This window comes from Selaginella moellendorffii, unplaced genomic scaffold (genome assembly GCF_000143415.4).
Source record: "Selaginella moellendorffii unplaced genomic scaffold, v1.0 SELMOscaffold_81, whole genome shotgun sequence".
NCBI lineage: Eukaryota > Viridiplantae > Streptophyta > Lycopodiopsida > Selaginellales > Selaginellaceae > Selaginella > Selaginella moellendorffii.
Window position 1 is genome coordinate 303,940 of NW_003314342.1, and position 18,506 is coordinate 322,445.

General features: G+C 45.1%; 1 protein-coding gene across 2 annotated transcripts; it reads right to left on the reverse strand.

Annotated features, from left to right (window-relative positions):
- Positions 1 to 2,385: 2,385 nt before the first annotated feature.
- Positions 2,386 to 7,402, reverse strand: LOC9629238 (probable serine/threonine protein kinase IREH1). 2 transcript variants are annotated; one of them, XM_002987392.2, is made up of 17 exons: positions 6,407 to 7,402; positions 6,297 to 6,361; positions 6,066 to 6,242; positions 4,805 to 6,013; positions 4,581 to 4,753; positions 4,291 to 4,519; positions 4,142 to 4,234; positions 3,950 to 4,090; positions 3,810 to 3,902; positions 3,561 to 3,756; positions 3,423 to 3,508; positions 3,283 to 3,371; positions 3,183 to 3,234; positions 3,067 to 3,123; positions 2,833 to 3,009; positions 2,704 to 2,781; positions 2,386 to 2,641 (listed from the first exon to the last, which is right to left on the reverse strand). In XM_002987392.2, the coding sequence occupies exons 1-17, from the start codon at positions 7,086 to 7,088 to the stop codon at positions 2,567 to 2,569; spliced, it is 3,672 nt and encodes a 1,223-aa protein (XP_002987438.2). In that variant the 5' UTR covers positions 7,089 to 7,402; the 3' UTR covers positions 2,386 to 2,566. The 2 variants fall into 2 exon arrangements, with proteins under 2 accessions (XP_002987438.2, XP_024517080.1); XM_024661312.1 differs by having other exon boundaries at positions 2,704 to 3,009.
- Between the last annotated feature and the right edge of the window lie 11,104 nt (positions 7,403 to 18,506).

Below are 18,506 nucleotides of genomic sequence, written 5' to 3' on the forward strand. Positions count from 1 at the left end.
AAGGTGAGAAAACAAAGGCTAGAAATCCAACTGTGTGTAGGGGAGCAAACTCGGCTGGCGTGGTAGAGGTTTGTTTTTTGTTGGATCATTGTTTAAAACTTTGATCCAGCTATCGACATCGTTGCTCCTGCCCATACACACAAGGAACGCTGGTACGACAGAAATGTAAAGGTCGTGAAGGATAACTCCTCCTTTGCGTGATTTCAGCTCTTCCACAACTTTCCTGGTGATATATACTCGACATGTAATTACAACGAAGAATGGATTTTCATTTCCTTCTAATTTGTGGGGTACACACGTGTTTTGGCTTTTTGAAACATTACCATGTCTAAACACAATGATTATATTGGATTTAGACCCTTATAAACCAAGCTTTGATTCCAATATAGCTCTTGTGAGATTGGACGACTCAATGGCCTCCTTAACGTTCTGGAGCCAGCCGCTCAAGAAAACCTCGAAGCCGTGTAACTCACAAAGGTACACTGGTCACAGGGCTTAGAGCAACCTGCTACGCCAGATAGAGAATTCGAGTTGCTGACAGCAATAGAGTTCTATTTCCACACCGCTTCCTTGGAAATAGAGCGAGCTCCTCAGCAATCAGCTGCTCCTGTTCCTATGTGTACGACATGCATACTAGATATCCCACAAGAGCAGAAGCAAATCTGGAAAGCTTACAAGGTTAGATAGCTGCTAAGGTTGTCAGGATCTCAAACTTACCACGTTCCAAATTACAGGTCTTGAGACGAACTGGCCTCCCATTTGAGCAGTGGTGGAAGCATCCTGCAAAGATAAAGTTCATGTGTTCGTGAGTTAGAACTGCAAGAGATGTTACCTCGTTCTCTTTCACTCCTGCCAGCTGCTCGCAAAATTCCATGAGAAAACCTTTGAGAAAGGAGCCTGGCACTGGAAGACACATTCCACTTTGAACGCAAGAACATTTCCTGGGAAAATGGAATCGCACAAAGGATGATCACGACCTGAAAAATTCTTGGCCGTAACCGATGCCGTACTCGTCCTGGAAAAATGAGAGATGAGACAAGACGTATAAACAAGAATAGATATAAAAGAACGAACCAGGCTCTGGAATTGTTCTTCAGAGGCTCTGATAATGCTTGATTAGAAGCTCTGGAATTGTTTCCAGGGCTTGACTCCCTGCAAGAAAAAGCTGGAGAAAAAAGAATTGCGCAAAGTACCTTGTATACGCACAAATTCCTGTCTAATATCGCTGAGGCAAGAAAAGAATGTTACGCATCATAAGCGTCTGCTCCCATGCTGCTCCGGTGCAAGGATCCAGGGGCTCACAACAAAGGATACTCCGACTGGACCAGACGAAGCGTGATCTCGTCGTCGCCACGGCGGCATCCTCGTTCATCGGCAGTGTCATCATGGGAGTGTTTGCAAATGTCCCGCTCGGGCTGGCGCCTGGGATGGGAGCAAACGCCTACTTTGCGTACACCTTCCACGGCTCCGGAAGTCTCTCTTACGGTGGAGCTCTAGCTCCAGCGCGGCTGGTATCGGTCTCTTCCTCGCCTTCATAGGCTTGCGGTCGAGCGAAGGCATCGGGCTCATCGGCTTCACTCCGTCATCTCTGGTGGCGCTGGGTGCATGCCCAGCAGCGGACCGAGTAGCGGTAGCACCGGTCGTCACCAACGCCACCACCGGTGTCTCCCGTCTCATGCCCATCTCCTCCAACGTCCTGTGCACGCGTAACCAGATGGAAGATCCCACTCTCTGGCTTGGCGTCGTGTCATCGTCGCGTATGCTCTCGTCAGGGGTGTCCAAGGTGCCATATAGTCTTCGTCACCGTCCGGGGAACTACGGTGACGTACTACGCGTACTTCTGCAAGATGGTCGACGTCCACAACATCAAACGGAGCTCTCTCCTTTGCTGAAATCGGCAAGAGCCAGTTCTGGGTGGCGCTCATCACCTTCCTCTGCGTCAACATACTGGATACCACTGGAACTCTCTACCAAGTTTGCCGCCAATAGCTGAAACTTTTAGCAACATCCTTCGTTGTAATTACACGTCAAGTATATATCACCACGCAAGTTGTGGAAGTTCTGGAATCACAAGTTATCCCCATTGATCACGACCTAGCCACCTTAAACTGGAGATGTCCATTCTCTTGGCATTTCGGTTACATTTCTCTCGTAGCGTCATACTCGCAAAGGAACAACGATGTCAATAGCTGGATCCACAGTGATCACATGAATCTCTGCCAAAACATCAGAAATTTCAGGAATATCAACCAAGGAACAAAGCGCTGGCCGAAACGTTCGATCGTAAAGAAAAAGCAATCGTGCTCCTCGAGAAAAGGAGGCGATCGACCGATGAGAAAATGCAAATATCGCCGAAGTTCGTTTGAAAGCCTAAAACCCCAGGGGTGTTGTGATACATCCTCTTTTTATTCATTTATATACACTGAGACTGTGTGAAAGAGATGCTATTGTACATACATCACACCACGCTTCTATGTTCGCTGTTACGTATCTCTGCTCTAAAGGAAGATGGGAAAAAAGGAGAAGAAGAACAACTCCCCTCACCTCTCACTCCAGCATGAAATTTTCAAGGCTTTGGCAGATCCTTTCCACTCTGCTGCAACAGCATATCATAGTTGATGGATACTAACTGCGAGAGATTCTGTGGAAGCCAACAAGAAAAATCCCAGTGAGACAAGTGAGAGAGCCAACAACTTTCATCACCTTGAAAGAAAAATTGCTGAAGGAGTATTGGTTTGAAGGTGGGGAGTCAAATTCCGCAAGATCATTGCACTCGTCTCTCTGAATCAAAAGTTTAGACAACAAAAAAAGAAAGAAGGAAGCACGGCTTACCCCTTCCTCGTGTTTACTGCTCACCGAGCTGCTACTACCATCACAACTACTTTCGTAATCGCTAGACTCCGGGAACTCTTGCTCTGCATAGACCCGACCATCCGTGGAAGACCACTTGTGCCGAGATGTAAAATAGCTCGTATCGTGGGCTCCTTCGGGGCTGGGAATGAAAACAGCCTGAAGAAAATTCTACCATTAGCTTAACAAACATTCGGAAAAGGCATGAAGACTGACCTGCTGAGAGCCAACACTATCCCATTCTACTTCCTTGAAAAATGGGTGAGCTTTCACCTGCAAAAATGAAACCATCATAAGAAAACCTTCAAGTAGAGAGAAAACCATCTGCAGACCTCCGCCGCACCCTTGGCACCAAGACGATGATTGGGATCTTCTGCGAGAAGCCTATACGAGAGAATTGTGAATAAAGAAAAACTAGTAATGGATTCTTACTTGTCTATGAAGTCTGCAGCTTCAAATGACATGTCTCCGGGGATATTTGGCCATGGTATGTTTCTGTTCAATATGTTTTCAAAGATCATCTGCAACACGAGGCCCTGTTAGAGAAGGGAGCATTTCTTCCGACATCGAACCTGAGGGTCTTCCGCATTAAATGGGGGAATCCCAGTCAGAAACTCGAAGAGAATGACACCAACGGACCACCAATCAGCCGGATAGCCTGCGATAAAAACCAGAAAAAGGTTACGTTCCAATTCAAAAATTGTTCAAACCGTGTGCTGTCCCAAGTAGAATTTCAGGGGCCAAATAGTCGGGTGTTCCAACAGTCTTTTGTTGCCGGCCCTTCTTCGTGGATGAATCCGAGCTGTCATGCTTTTCAACCGCGACAGCAGCTCCTCTAGAAGCGGGCGCAGAGAGATCGTCCGTGCTGTTTATGAGACCAACTTTTGAAAGCCCGAAGTCTGTGAGCTGCAAGGAAACTTGACGTGAGCATTTACAAAAGAGACAGGAAACGAGCCTACTCTTATGTGTCCATCATGGGCTATCAGTATGTTGTCCGGTTTCAAATCCCGGTGAATAACGGCTAGCGAGTGGAGATATTCCAGTGCAAGGACCTGAAAAACCAGTAAACTTAGATACATAAACAGTGTAAATACTTTACCAGTTCTGCGATGTAGTATCGTGCCATGTCTTCATCCAGACACCCAAGGTTTCTTAGCATTGAGTACATGTCACCTCCATTCAAGTACTCCATGACCAAATAGAGATTCTCCTTACAAGTGAAAGAATAGAAGAAACGCACCTGCAAACAAATGTATCAGTTCCATTTTGAACAGAATTTCACATATCGTACCAAAAAAGGATTTTTCGCATGGATGAGAATGTTCCGTTCTGCATGGACGCTTTCGACGGCATTCTTGCGAATCATATCTGCTTTTCGAAGAACCTATCACAAACTTACAGAAGTGAGTACCATCTACTTTCACTAGACAGGACAAATACCTTTATTGCAAAGAGGTCTCCAGTCGTTCTTTTCCTTGCCAGGAACACTCTGCCAAAAGCACCTCTACTGATTGGCTTTATTATCTCAAAGTCGTCGATACTAGTCCGATCGTTGAAAGAAGGGTGATGAGGAGTGCATTGAAGGCTCGCAACCCCGTCATCATCGTCATCTTCAGTAGTGCCGGTGCTGTCATGTTCTACACCTTCGGACACAAGAAGATACTTCTCCCTGCATACATAAACACAAATCGTTCCTTGTCTGGTGCGCACTTGCCAACTTAAAGGCTTACCCCAGGAGCTTTTCAATCCTTTTGCCAAATGTATGTACTGTCAAACCTTCAACTCTGCAGAGCTGCAAAAGATCCTGAAGGTCTTGCATGCAAGTTCCCAAAAAGTCATAGGCATCTTCTTTGGACACATCTGTGCTTGCTGCACAGCGAGCTATATCAGCAAGCTCGTTAATCTGCAGCAACGACACGTTTAGTGACTGTATAACTGGAAATCTTAAACGTACCTGAACAATATCTTCAGATTCGCCGACACTCGCCCGCTCCAGCAACAGATCTATCTGACTTGCCCTTGGAGTCGTAATCGGAGAGCAAGGCGTCCTACTTCCGGTTGAAGACGCACTAAGTCCCTGGTCGGACTTTGGTCCAAACCGTGACTTCCCGTTCAGCACTCCAAATCCTCTAAGGTCCTCCAAAGTTGCTGCATCCATCTCGTGAAGTTCATCTAGCATGTCCTCTGATCCTCGACGATTTAGCTCACTTAACTTTGGAGAAGCGCCTTCCGATCCCTCGCCCTTTCTAAGATTCAGTACCGGGCTCAAACCGACGCCAGTCTGAGAGCTCTTGGGTGTGTAAGACTCTACGATCTTCTCCAACATCTCCGCAAGTTTGTAAAGCTTCTCGTCGATGCTTCTACCTTTGAAGCATCTGTCGGCAACTGCGCAGACCCTTGAGTGATCACCAACTTGCGAGGCTGGAACTGTTTCCTCGCATATCCGGCAAACAAGTTTCAACTCATCACCCGCAGCTTTCTTCCTTTGTTCGCTAACTTTTGGATGTTCCACGGGCTTCAACCTTGACGTTGACAGACCTTCGTCAGCTTTGAGTTTGGTTTCCTGTCCAGGTAACTTAGGCGAGGTTTGTCCGAACTTTTTCCAGCCTGCAAGTCGTTCAGTGACTATACTCCCCAGACCATTGAAGTTTGAAGCTGGTCGCGTCAAGTGACTAAGAGCACTTTTGTCTTTCCACCTGTGCGCATTTAGCTCTTGACTGTAGAAAATCTTCTGCTCCTTGATCGGCTTGAGCACGGCTTTATCCTTTTTCCCTGTAGTCCATGGTGTCTGAATCTTGGAGGGAGGAGTATGCTTATTCATCTCCTCGTCCAAGCCTGTCAGCTGTACCAGTCTTGTACAACGTGTGAGAATGAAGAGCATTCGTGTGTGTAACTGTTTCAGTAATCCCATCGGAAGCTCTTGCCGCCTGTCATCCAAGTCTTGAACGATACTTTCACAATGTTCTCTGAAGTCCGCTGAAGACATCATCGCGCATTGCTGAGCGAAGACAAGGAGGTCTTCAATCTTCCTTTTCCAGTCCGGTGATAGATCCTCCTTCTTCTCGAGAATTTCAATCAAGTCACCAGCGAAGCCCTCGAGCTCTGTGTTGATCTCTTCTTTCACAGTGTTGAATTTTGATCTTAATGCTTCAATAATGTCTTTCTGTAATGAGAACAAAAGGTATGCGTAACACTTAAAAGAGAAAAAGAGTTACCTCTCCATCGCTAAATATGTGCGGGCGCCAGAATACGTTGGACCGAACACCTTTGGGATCGAGTTCGTGAGAAAAGCTCTTTATGTCGCGCTTGCCCTTCTTCGTGCTTGTAACACGCAGCAAGGCTTGAAACCTGGGGGAGTTTGTTTCCTTGACGCTTTCTGACGGACTTAAATTCTGATAGAGAAAACGCAGATCGATTACAACATTGCGATTTAAAACGATACTTACCTCGTTTTCTGGAACATTTCTACTGGAGCCCGAAGCTAAAGAAACGTGCCACGGAGACTTGCCACCTGCAAGAAAAGCTTAAATGCATGCTCCATCTTTGTCCGACTTACCTTGCTTCGAAGGTGGAGTGTTTTCCGAACGTCCCCCAGCTGAAGACGAGCACTCAAAGTTGCTCCAGCTGCGAGGGGAGAGATCGTCAACCACGCTTGAAGAGGATTCCTTCCGAGAGCTCCGCGTCGAAACTTCATGAATGCTGGAACTCGGCACCTTGTGTCCAAGCTTGGGAGAATCTCGAGGCACTGTTGTCAAAAGCCCAGAGCTAGAGACGTTCTTCTGTTTCTTCGATCCCTTCCCGGCTTCAGCTTGCTTAGCAAACGACTTTTCCTGTACAAATCTTTCATCAAAACCAGCCATATTCCAGTTCCTTTCACTGTTATGGTTATCACTTAGAGGACCCGAGCGTGTTTTGATCCGGTTTAGTCCCAAGGAGCTCGCTCCCAAATTATCAAAGTCAGAAAAAAGTGAGCCTTGCTTGGTTGAGTACTCACTGAGACCACCCGAATGCGCCTTTTTCTCCCTGTTGATCCTCCCAAAAACCGTATCATCCTCTGTGATCCCACTACCATCCTTTTCTTCTTCATTCCTCAAAGAACTTCTACTCTGCTCCGGCAAATCGCTGAGCTCCTTCGTCCGAGGAACTTCGTCATCCGGAACGACCTTATTCTTTCCTCCACTTCCACTTCCATTCTTCTTTTCCTTCTTGGTAATAGAAGTCCTCCCGACTGGTCCCATCTTCCTCCTTCACTGTTTTCTCTATTCCGAGCTATTTACAGCGACCAGAGATCTACCAAGAACCCTAAATCCAGGCGAATTGGAGACAGGAATTGCGGACATTTCACTTATCCCTGAGCCTGTGCCCCGCCAGAAGCCCACACGCGGCTGATGCATCGCATAGCAACCGCCGCGAGAGCTTCCAATGCGGCATTTCCGCAGCTATCCTGGCTAGATCTTTACCCTGTTACTACATACCGATGCGATCACCTCGCGCCTCGCCCCGCCACTAGGGCGCTTCCATCGAAACCCTATCACCCAGGAAAATTCGATGTGAAAAGAGAATATGCCACTGTAGATGTTTGTCAAACTACTAAGTGAATATATTTAAAATGTACATGAATATTCTAAAATATTTTACTATCCAACATTATCATGTAGATTGACTTGGTAATTATAATTTATAAATATATTTATAATTTTTAGAATTTTCTAAACACTTCCTAATATATTCTTATTTATTCTACCATGATATGAACCTTCTACCTCACTTCAAAAGTATTAAACCCTTTATCTTTATTTAAAAGTATTGAACCCTACCTCTGGGGTAAAAGATCGGCCACAATGATTAAAATAAAACTTAACCATGCTTTAGAGCTAATATATGTTTATAATAACAGTCACAATTTAATGACATTGAGAATGATAATTTCTAATATTAGCAAATTTTGAAAGAGCTTTGGTTTGGAGGGAAACATTTTCACATGTGATTGCTAAACCAATAAATGTTTTGTTGTAGCTATTCTAGTCTTTAGTGACTAATAAATAGCCACAATAATAGGGTAAGAATTATTTCGAAAACTCATGATAAAAACTTATTTCAGTATTATTTCCTTTTTAACACTTTTTAAATTATTTTCTAGAAGAAATTAGTAATTATAAGGTCCAAGTGTATATAGTGCCGTATACTAATATTAGCATAGTAAGATTTTGATAACTGTCAAATTGGTTTCAATTCAGACCTGTATATAAGTTAGGTTTTTGGGCTAATTGATATGTATATTTCTAAATTTCATTTTTATATTCTATGCACTCATATTAATGAAGATGAGGGGTAACTTTAAATGTCCCTAAGGAATGTTTGAATTTAGAATTTTGGTTTAGATCTAGTTTTTTCATTATCTAAACCTTTCTTTTTTTTAGCTTTTTCAATTTTTTCTCTTTTCTTTTTTTCCTTTTCGTGCAATTGCTTGATGTTATGTGGTTGCAATTAAACAATTAAACTCAGTTGATGATAATATTCATGACATGTGGTATAGCTCCTTTTACTCTTATTGTTAATTTTCACATTCGGCCAAAGTTCTTTCATGGGAATCTTGTGGATGATGAGTTTAATCATTTTATAGTAATTTTTACTTATCATTCTTGGGATAATATTTGGTGTTTGGGTGAATTTCCCATGTGTCTTCAAAGAACGGCATTATAGTGATATAATGGTTTAAACACAACCCATTTATGTGGATTGAAGCATTCTTTTATACGTCTTCAAGTATGCATTTAAACACACTAGTAATTGTGATGATGCTTTTCAAAAATTGTATTATCTTCAAGGGCCATCTGAGTTAATGATGTAATTTATTATTTACTTTCAGAGCTTTTTGCTTCATGCAGAGCTAAATATATCAAAGTAGATCAAGTTGAGAATGTTATGGCTAACACTTTGTCAAGATTTTGTGGGATGTATGCATGCATTTGCTTCAGCCACTATTGACAATATTTTTCAATTGACACAATATTATGAGATATCATTTCTTTCATTTTTTGTTGCATATTTTTCAGCTCCACTTCATGTGGGAGATAATTTTGTTCCAATGGAGGTTAATGCTACTATTGCTCATATTCAAGGATAAGGGTGAGGATGTGGTTATGGCTGTGATGTCCATTATTGGGCATATGATGAAGTTGGCTATACATATCAATGTTGTTAGCATTTTCTGGATTGGCATCCTTCATTTTCTGAGTGGAGGCTTTAACGTTAACAATATATTATTTGTGCTACTGTAATGGAACGTCTGGGAAATAAGGAGTCCTACAAGTAATAAAAGATCTTTATACATGTTAGAAAATAGTGTTATTTAAAAGTCTTAAAGTCTTTGGATGTGTGAATTTCATCTTGTAATGAAACTTGATGAAAGTATTCTTTTTTGCATTGACTATCATTTGTTAAATAAGGTAACTATCCCAGATGTATACCCTCTTTTTAACACTACTGATATTTTGAATCATTTAGGGAGAAATTATTAGTTCACTAAGTTAAATTTTGCTTCTAGGTACTAGCAAGTGCTGATGGCTAAGGAAGATGTTTCCAAAACTATTTTTGGTACACTATACAAGTTTTTAATGATGTTATTTAATTTGAACAATGCTCCCAATGAATAATGGACGAGGTTCTCTATGATATACCAAAGATGACTACAAACTTCATTAATAATGTTTTAATCCATTCAAAAAGGATATAGGAAGAGCACATTTATAATGTTTGTAAAATGTTGGATCAATTGTGGGAAGTTGGTTTAAAGTTGAAAAGTTTGAAGTGTGTCTTTGGATATAAGGACACAACTTATCTTAGTATTATATTTCTTGTATAAATTTGCAAGTTAATCTTGACAAACTTATGGTTGTTCTAAAATTCTTTACTCTAAAGTGTGTGAATATTGTGCAATGTTTCCTAGGCAAAGTGTAGTATCTCGATCATTTTGTTGATCATTTTTTTGATGGTACATCACTATTACAAGTGTTGCTAAAGCTGTCAACATCATTATTCAGTTAATTTAAGGATTGCGAACAGGTATTTATAGATCTTAAAGAGTTATTGATGACTCCTCTAATTTTGGCATATCCTAATTACACTTGACCTTTTATTTTACATGTGGATTCTTTTGATATTAATATTGAAAGTATCTTGATGCAAAAGAGCACAAGTGTCCTTGGTCAACATTATCCTATTGGGTATATTAATTGTATATTACAACCAACAAAGGTGAATCATTTTATAACAAAGAAAGAGTGTAAAATAATAGTTTGGGGTTTCAAGAAATTTCATGCATATTTGCATATTTTTCAAACATTATTACAAGGTGATCATGCTGCAGTTACTTAATTATTGAAGTGGAAGAACTTAGTTGGTCGCACTACTTGGTGTAGTGCTAGTTTTAATGTATTATATACCAAACTTTAGATATATAATTTTGAGGTTGCTCATCACCTAAGGAGTTAAATAGTTGATATTGATGCCTTTTCTCGAGCTCTTTTCCTTTCTTTGCTCTTTTTTCTTATTTCTAACGAATGTATTGTTTAAGGATTTATGGATTTTTTAGATAAGGATTCTATGCTGTCGATGGTTGTTGTATATGATGTTTAATGTCCACAATGTGCAAAGCAAGATTTACCTTTTTTAATGAAGTTTGTGAGGCTCAAAAGGTTAAGCTGTGGATCCAAAGGCTTCGTGATAGGTTTGAGAATCCTACATCACTAGTTAATAATTTATCATTTTGGCATTTACATTCTTAATATCACTTTGAAAATGGCTTTTTTATTTTATAGGGATGGATATTAATTATCATTTACGGTTAGTGGTGCTTTCAATCTTTATTCCATGCTTTTTCTACATCTACCATGATTCTCATGTTTTAGGTGGGCATATGAGACATTATCGTGTGACTGAGAAGCTGTATAGGTTTTTTCATTAGTTGGAGATATTATCTAGTATGTGCATAATTACATTTGGCACTAAGTTTATAATACTTCCCCTTGTGCTATAGAAGGACGATTGAAATCAATTACAATTTCCTATTCATTTAAGTTAGTGGCATTTGATTTAGTTGCGATTTTTCCACGATCGACTGTTGGTAATGAATATATCATTATTGTTTCTAGCTACTTAAGTCATTAGGTGAAAATAAGTGGTTTTGCTAGTACATCTACAACTTTTTCCTTAATTGAGTGGTATTTTAATATTTATGTCTAAGTAGATTCTTTCGGATAATGATCTTGCATTTATGGTTGAGGCATTTCATGTTTTAACATTTTGGCTAGGGATATACCACATTTTCATAGGTACTTATTATTCACAGATAGATGATTTGGTGAAATGCCTCATTCGAACTTTCAAAGGGATGATCGCGAAGTACATAAATTTTTAACATTTGGATTGGAATGATTATTTACCATATCTTTAGTAGACATAAGGGTACAAAGTTTTATTGATGTTTCACCATATAAACTTTTATAAAGTCATAATCTAATATTACTAATGTAGTTGAGTTTACCTTCGCAATTGCCACAAACTACTAATGTTAGATCCTGGGATTTGTATTTGATGAGCATTCTTTCACTTGTCTGAGTGAAATTTACTAAACACTTGGGCTATATACAAGTGGGACAACAATGACACTACAACTCCCATTATCATCCACTTGTAAAGTACAAAGTGGATGACTTGGTGTTAAATTGTTTTCCCAATCTTACGGTATGTGGTTTATTTAAAGGGCCCCTACTTAGTGGAGGGACCGTATCAAGTGTTGTAGCAAATTAGACCGCAAGTTTATAAAATTTAACATGATGTTCAATAGGCCAATATAACACATATGTGTAAGCCACAAATTTTTCCTTTCCAATTTGCCAGCTTACCTCGTCTATCCGTCCAACACTGCCTTGGCTTTTGCTAAGTTCCCTTGCCAAGGTTCTCGCCTATGGTACCAGCTCCTACTTGGTTTCAGCTACTCACTGCACGAGCAACGGAGTGTTAGCCATCCTTCCACGGATTCCCAAATCACTCCCAATCCCCCTCCCCGGATTAGACTGGACTTAAGGTTCGGCTACACTCCCCGCAGGCACAAGCAGCCAAGCACACCAAGCTTCCAGGTTCCTAACATCCCTTGGTACCACAAGACTTGATCATGGGACCCTCTAAATCCCAAGTCTTGAGTGCAACACTTGCTTCGGGACGCCGGGGCGAAACACCGTGGCCTAACGGCCCGGTATGGGTACCTCTCGCCCCCCACTTCCATCCCGAAGGAAGGCCCAAGCCCCTAGGAAGGGCGAGGACCAATGAGCCGCATGGTACTCAAGTGGGGCACCACTCCACATGAGCCAGGAGCACCGCAATCGGTTTCCCTTTCGAGAGTGGGAGCTGCTCTTGAGCACTTCCTTGGATGGCCCTTCCGGCACCAGCCAAGTCCATGCTCACTCCCACCCAAGGCCCCTCGGTCCCAGTCCCGACCTCAAGTCGGTTTGGAAGCCCAACTAGAGAGTTCCCTTCAAACTGGTTCCTAGACCTCACTATCCCTACTATACTTTTGGAACCCCCTGCAGCCCCCCCCCCCTGGGAGACGCACGCTTTGGGCTTTCACCCCTTGACCCGTATTAGTATTTGGACTTAGTCTCTGGCTCGATCTCGGACCCGATTTCGGATCCGACTTCGGATTCGGGTTCGGACTCGATCACGGACTCGATCTCGGACCCGATCTCGGACCCGACCTCGGACTCGACCTCGGACTCAGTCTCGGACCCGATTTCGGATCTCGGACTCCGTCTCGAACTCGGTCTCGAACTCGGACTCGAACTCGGTCCCCGAGTCGGTCTCGGACTCGATTCCGGACTCTATCTCGAACTCGGTCCTAGAGTCGGTCTTGGACTCGATCTTCGACTTGGTCCCATCCGATGAACTCTTTGTCATTTTGGTCATGCTTTCGGGGTTCCTTTAGCCTACGACACCTCGGCGAGTTGGTTCCTTACAACTCCACCACCCATAGAAGAAGTTCGATGCCCACATCGAACGTCTCTTTTTTATCCTACGACTTGTTGACCATGTCTCCGGGGGCATCCCCCCACTTAGCGGTGTGCCTAAGTTAGCCTCCCCGGCCAAGAGCTCATGACAACGGAATATAGGTGTCCCTATACTCCTCCCCTCACCACGCCCTAGTATGGGGTCGGGACTTGAACCCAGCCTTGCTTTACTAGGGGGTTGGGACTCGAACCCAACCTCCGTAGAATACGTCTACGGATTCGACATCCCCGCAGGGAGTCGGGCGTAGCTCCCTACGCCTGGTCGACCTAGCTAACCCATGCTAATTAGCTCACCTTCGGCGCGCCTTCGGGTCCCAACATATGCCACTTGCTCAACTTTGCAAATTGATATTTTTAATTGAACTTTGCATAAGTACATAGAGTTCTGCCTTGCAGAAATTCCTCCACTAGATCTCGCGCGTTCGCTAGGTTCTCCTCCGGTTCCCATGTTGCTTCGCAGTGTGGAAATCCTTTCCACTTCACATGGAACTCTCTCACCTCGCGTCCTTGTCGCTTGCTCTTGCGCGCATTGAGGATGGCCTCGACTTCGTATTCCTCTTCCCCTTGGATAACCTCAGGTAAAGGTCTTACTTGGTCCTTGCGAAGCGGATCCTCAAAGTACGGCTTGAGTAAGTTCACATGGAACACTGGGTGCATCTTCCCCATCTCTCGAGGAAGTCGGAATTGGTAAGCCACTTTACCGATTCGTGCCTCAATCTCGTAAGGCCCCGCGAACTTGCTTAAGGAACTCAAGATCAATTCATTTACAGGAATACATGCATTTTTACCTTTGGGTCAACTTTCGGCTGATCCCACTTGGTAGCCTAAGGTTCTTGGTGTTCAGCCACACCTTCTCCCCAGCTTGGAACTCTACATCCCGGTGCTTTAAGTTCGCGTACTTGGTTTGCCTTTGTTGAGCCCGTTCCAAGGAATCCCTCACTAGATTCCAAATGTTGAGTCTTTCCGCCGTGAATGCCTCCACTGCGGGTAACTCTCCATGATACTCGGCCACGCCGAGTTCCACAGGACCTTCAATAGCTCGCCCATTGATGACTTCCCATGGACTCACCCCGATACTCGAATGTGGTGAGTTGTTATAACACATTTCCGCAAGTCCCAAATGACTTACCCAATCGGTCTGGTCTCCCGAGACATAGCATCGCAAATAATCCTCCAGCTGCCTATTCACCCTTTCCGTTTGTCCGTCTGTCAAGAAGTGTTAGGACCACCAAACTTGACTTAATACCCCATACCTGTCTGTGGGTGATAGGCTGTGCTGAATTTCAACTTGGTGCGATACTGTTCCAGGAGGGTCCTCCAGAACCTACTAGTGAAGATCTTATCTCGATCTGAGATAATCTCCTCTGGCCTTCCCCGCACTCGAACCACTTGTTCGAAGAACAGTTTCGCCACACCTTCCGCATCCACATCCGTTGTGGTGGGTATGAAATGTGCCATCTTTGAAAATCGGTCCACCACCACGAATATCGCATCGAACCCCTCGCTTGGGGGTAGTCCCGTGATGAAGTCCATCGTGAGACATTTCCACGGACGATCTGGAATGGGGATGCTTTGCAACAAGCCCCCACTAGCCTTCGTCACGGCTTTGACCTGCTGACATGTTGGACATGTCTTTACATAGTCTTGGACGTCCTTAGCCATATCTGGCCAGTGATACTTCCTTTTGAGTAAGCCCATCGTCTTGGGCACTCCGCCGTGTCCCGCAAGAGGTCCGTCATGACACTCTTCCAAGGCTACTTTCCTTAGTTCCCCTTCTGGAACATACACCCTCGTTTGCTTGTAATATATGAGTCCGTTGCGTTCCGCATAGCCCGTTTTCTCTTCCGTTGGCAGCTCACCTCTCTGGTGAGCTTCCCGCGCCTCCAGATTCCTTAGCAACACTTCTTGTGCTAGACCATCACTCTCGTATGCGGTCCGCACATCGTCCCAAAAGGTTGCTGTCGCGCTAGATATCGCCAACTTCAAGCTCGCTTTTCGACTTAGCGCATCTGCCACGATGTTGCTCTTCCCAGGCTTGTACAGGATCTCGCAATCAAACTCGGCCAAAGCATTGGCCCACCGACCTTGTTTTCCCCTTAGGTCGGGCTGTGACAAGAAGTGTTTCGTTGCCACATTGTCCGTGTAAACCTTGAAGTGTCTCCCAAGGTAGTGTCGCCACTCCTTGAGTGCCTTGACCACCGCAAACAATTCCTTCTCGTGGGCAGGCCACTTCCGTTGAGCCTTGTCCAGCTTCTTCGAGAAGAACGCTACTGGATGGTTGTCTTGCTTCAAAACTGCGCCTAACGCAAAGTCCGAAGCATCCGTGTCTACCTCAAAGTCCTTACCAAAGTCTGGTAATGCCAACACCGGAGCCTTCCTCAACTTCCCTTTGAGGTGGACGAATGCCGCCTCGCATTCCGCTGTCCATACCATCTTCCCTTTTCCTGTTTGGTCCGTTAAGGGCAGGGCTACTCTCGAATAGTGTCTGATAAACTTTCGATAGTAGTTGCATAGCCCCAGGAACGCCCTCAACTCATGTACATTCGATGGTCGTTCCCATTCCTGGATCGCTTGGACCTTCTCCGGGTCCACCTTGAGCCCGTCCTGGCCCACCACATGCCCGAGAAACTTTACCTCTTGTTGAGCAAAGTCACATTTGCTCTCTTTAGCATACAGTTTGTGTTCCCTTAGTTTCTCAAACACCTTCGCCAAGTGTTTGGCATGCTCCTCTAGCGTCTTGCTATAGATCAGGATGTCGTCAATATAGACGACCACGAAGCGATCCAGATAGGGTACAAAGATGTGGTTCATCAACGCCGAAAACGTTGCCGGCGCATTGCACAGCCCAAAGGGCATCACCAAAAACTCAAAGCTCCCATACCTCGTTCGACAGGTTGTCTTCTCGACATCTTCCTCAGCTACCCTGATCTGGTAGTATCCTGACCTTAGGTCAATCCTCGAGAAGTATTTTGCCTTTCCCAACCTATCGAACAGGTCCTCGATCCTTGGCAAAGGGTACTTGTTCTTCTTGGTATACTTGTTGAGCAACCGGTAGTCTATGCACATGCGCATAGATCCATCTTTCTTTTTCACAAATAGCACCGGCGCCCCATACGGCGACTTGCTCAACCTAACATACCCTTTGTCCACCAACTCCTCTAGTTGGCTCTTGAGCTCCTTGAGTTCTTTTTCGTTCAATCGATAGGGTGGACGAACCACCGCCTCAGCACCCTCGACCAGCTCAATCTTATGTTCTATCGGTCGTGCGGGGGGCAACCCCGCCGGTAGCTCCTCTAGCATGGTATCCTGGAATTGGTCCAGCACCTGCTGGATCACTAAAGGTACTTCTTCCGTTCTGGTCTTTTTATCACTCTTCACCGAGAGTAAGCACAAAAAGGCTGCCTTAGTTCCTTTAGTGAGTTGTCCTCTCGTGGACACCAGGTTTAAGCATGACTCTTTGGCCTTGCTTTGCCCTACCTTTAGATCCTGGGCCTCTACCCTAGATCTTCTTCCTTGGGCATTCGCCAATACCACAAGGTTCCTACCTTGTCCATGCAGGGCTACCACGAACCGATTAAACCAATCCATTCCGAAGATCACGTCAAATCCCGCCATGTCCAAGACGGTGAAATCCATGTCCACTTTCCATGTCCCCACTTCGACTCTCGCTTGTCGAAGTACCTCATCGGTGCTTTGGCTACCTTGAACAAACTCTATAGTCTTTGGTTCGCCTAGCCGCTGCACCGTTAGTCCGGCTTGCCGGACTATGTCTGCAGCCACAAAATTATCCGAAGCACCCGTGTCAATAAGGATCTTAACAAAGCTACCTCCGAGCTTCCCTCGGAGGGCTAGTAGATGTCGCGAACGACTCTCTACCAAAGTTGCTCGTGTAATGAGTAACTTTGAGTTAGGGACTGGATCACATACCTCAGTTTGGACTTCACCCGACTTGATGGCCATATTGGCTCTGGCCTTCTTCGGGTAGGGACATTCCCTTGAGAAGTGTCCCGCTTCGCCGCAGTTGTAGCATACGTTGTTTCCCACGCTGCTATACGACTTGACCTTCTTATCCGTGGGTTTGTCCTTTTTCGCTTGACTCCCCCACGTACTCGCTCGCTGGCCACCGGATTTGCCTTTCCGGAACCCCGAGGACTCATTCTTAGAGAAACTCCTTTTGAATTTCCCCTTGCTATACGTTCCCCTTGGTTTGGCCCCTTTGCTAAATGTGGATCCCGACCCCGTCGTGTTCCCCTTTCGCAGGTTATCGTTGAAATGCACCTTGATGGCCGCATCCAACGCTTCCTTGTAGTTGGTCGGGTTCCACCTCATCACCTCACCGCGAGCCCATGTTTGCAAACCTGATATGAAGGCATGGAACGCATCCATATCCCCCATGTCCGTGACAAGTATCCTCTTTGCCATGAACCCATTCACATATTCCTGGATGGTTCCTGTCTGTTTCAGCCTACTCAGTTCATCCCTCAGATGCAGAGTGGCATTCGGAGGAACATATGTTGCGCGGATCCTCGCCTTCATCATGTCCCAAGTGACCACCGGTCCTTCGTTGGCCTCCGTTGTTCTCCACCAAGACTTGGCATTATCTGCCAAGTATGGTTTTGCACATGGGACCTTCTCCGAGCTCGGTAACCGCAACGCTCGGAAGTAGTCCTCCATATCGTAAAACCAATCCTCCACAACCTTATAGTCGTTCACTCCCTTGAACACCGGTGGGGGCTTTGGTTTGTACTTGGGAACTGCCTGAGGGACTGATTCTACTTTGGTCTGTTCGACCTTGTCTAGTTTTGCCTCAGTCCCGGCCGAAGGGTCCGCACCTTCTGCGCTGCCAGCATCCGCAGTCTTTCGCTTTTTCTTCCGCTTCTCGTCACGCTTTAACTTGCGTACGAGAGTCTCCAGCAGAGCATTGGTCTGTGCCAACTGTCCTTCTAGCACGTCCAATCGAGCCTTGGACGACCGAACCTCGCCACCGGACTCCTGTTTGGAAGTTTCCTCACTAGAGTCCTCCTCATGCAAGGATTCCTCATCCATAGCCTCTTGTTCAACCGGAGGCTCCAGCTCCGGCGGAGGTTCCGTCTCCGCCTGGATTCGCTTACGCCCTGCCCTTGCCATCTCCCAGCAATCCGCCTCTATCCTTCGCTAGAACTGAGATAAAGGCTCCGATACCAAATTGTAAGCCACAAATTTTTCCTTTCCAATTTGCCAGCTTACCTCGTCTATCCGTCCAACACTGCCTTGGCTTTTGCTAAGTTCCCTTGCCAAGGTTCTCGCCTATGGTACCAGCTCCTACTTGGTTTCAGCTACTCACTGCACGAGCAACGGAGTGTTAGCCATCCTTCCACGGATTCCCAAATCACTCCCAATCCCCCTCCCCGGATTAGACTGGACTTAAGGTTCGGCTACACTCCCCGCAGGCACAAGCAGCCAAGCACACCAAGCTTCCAGGTTCCTAACATCCCTTGGTACCACAAGACTTGATCATGGGACCCTCTAAATCCCAAGTCTTGAGTGCAACACTTGCTTCGGGACGCCGGGGTGAAACACCGTGGCCTAACGGCCCGGTATGGGTACCTCTCG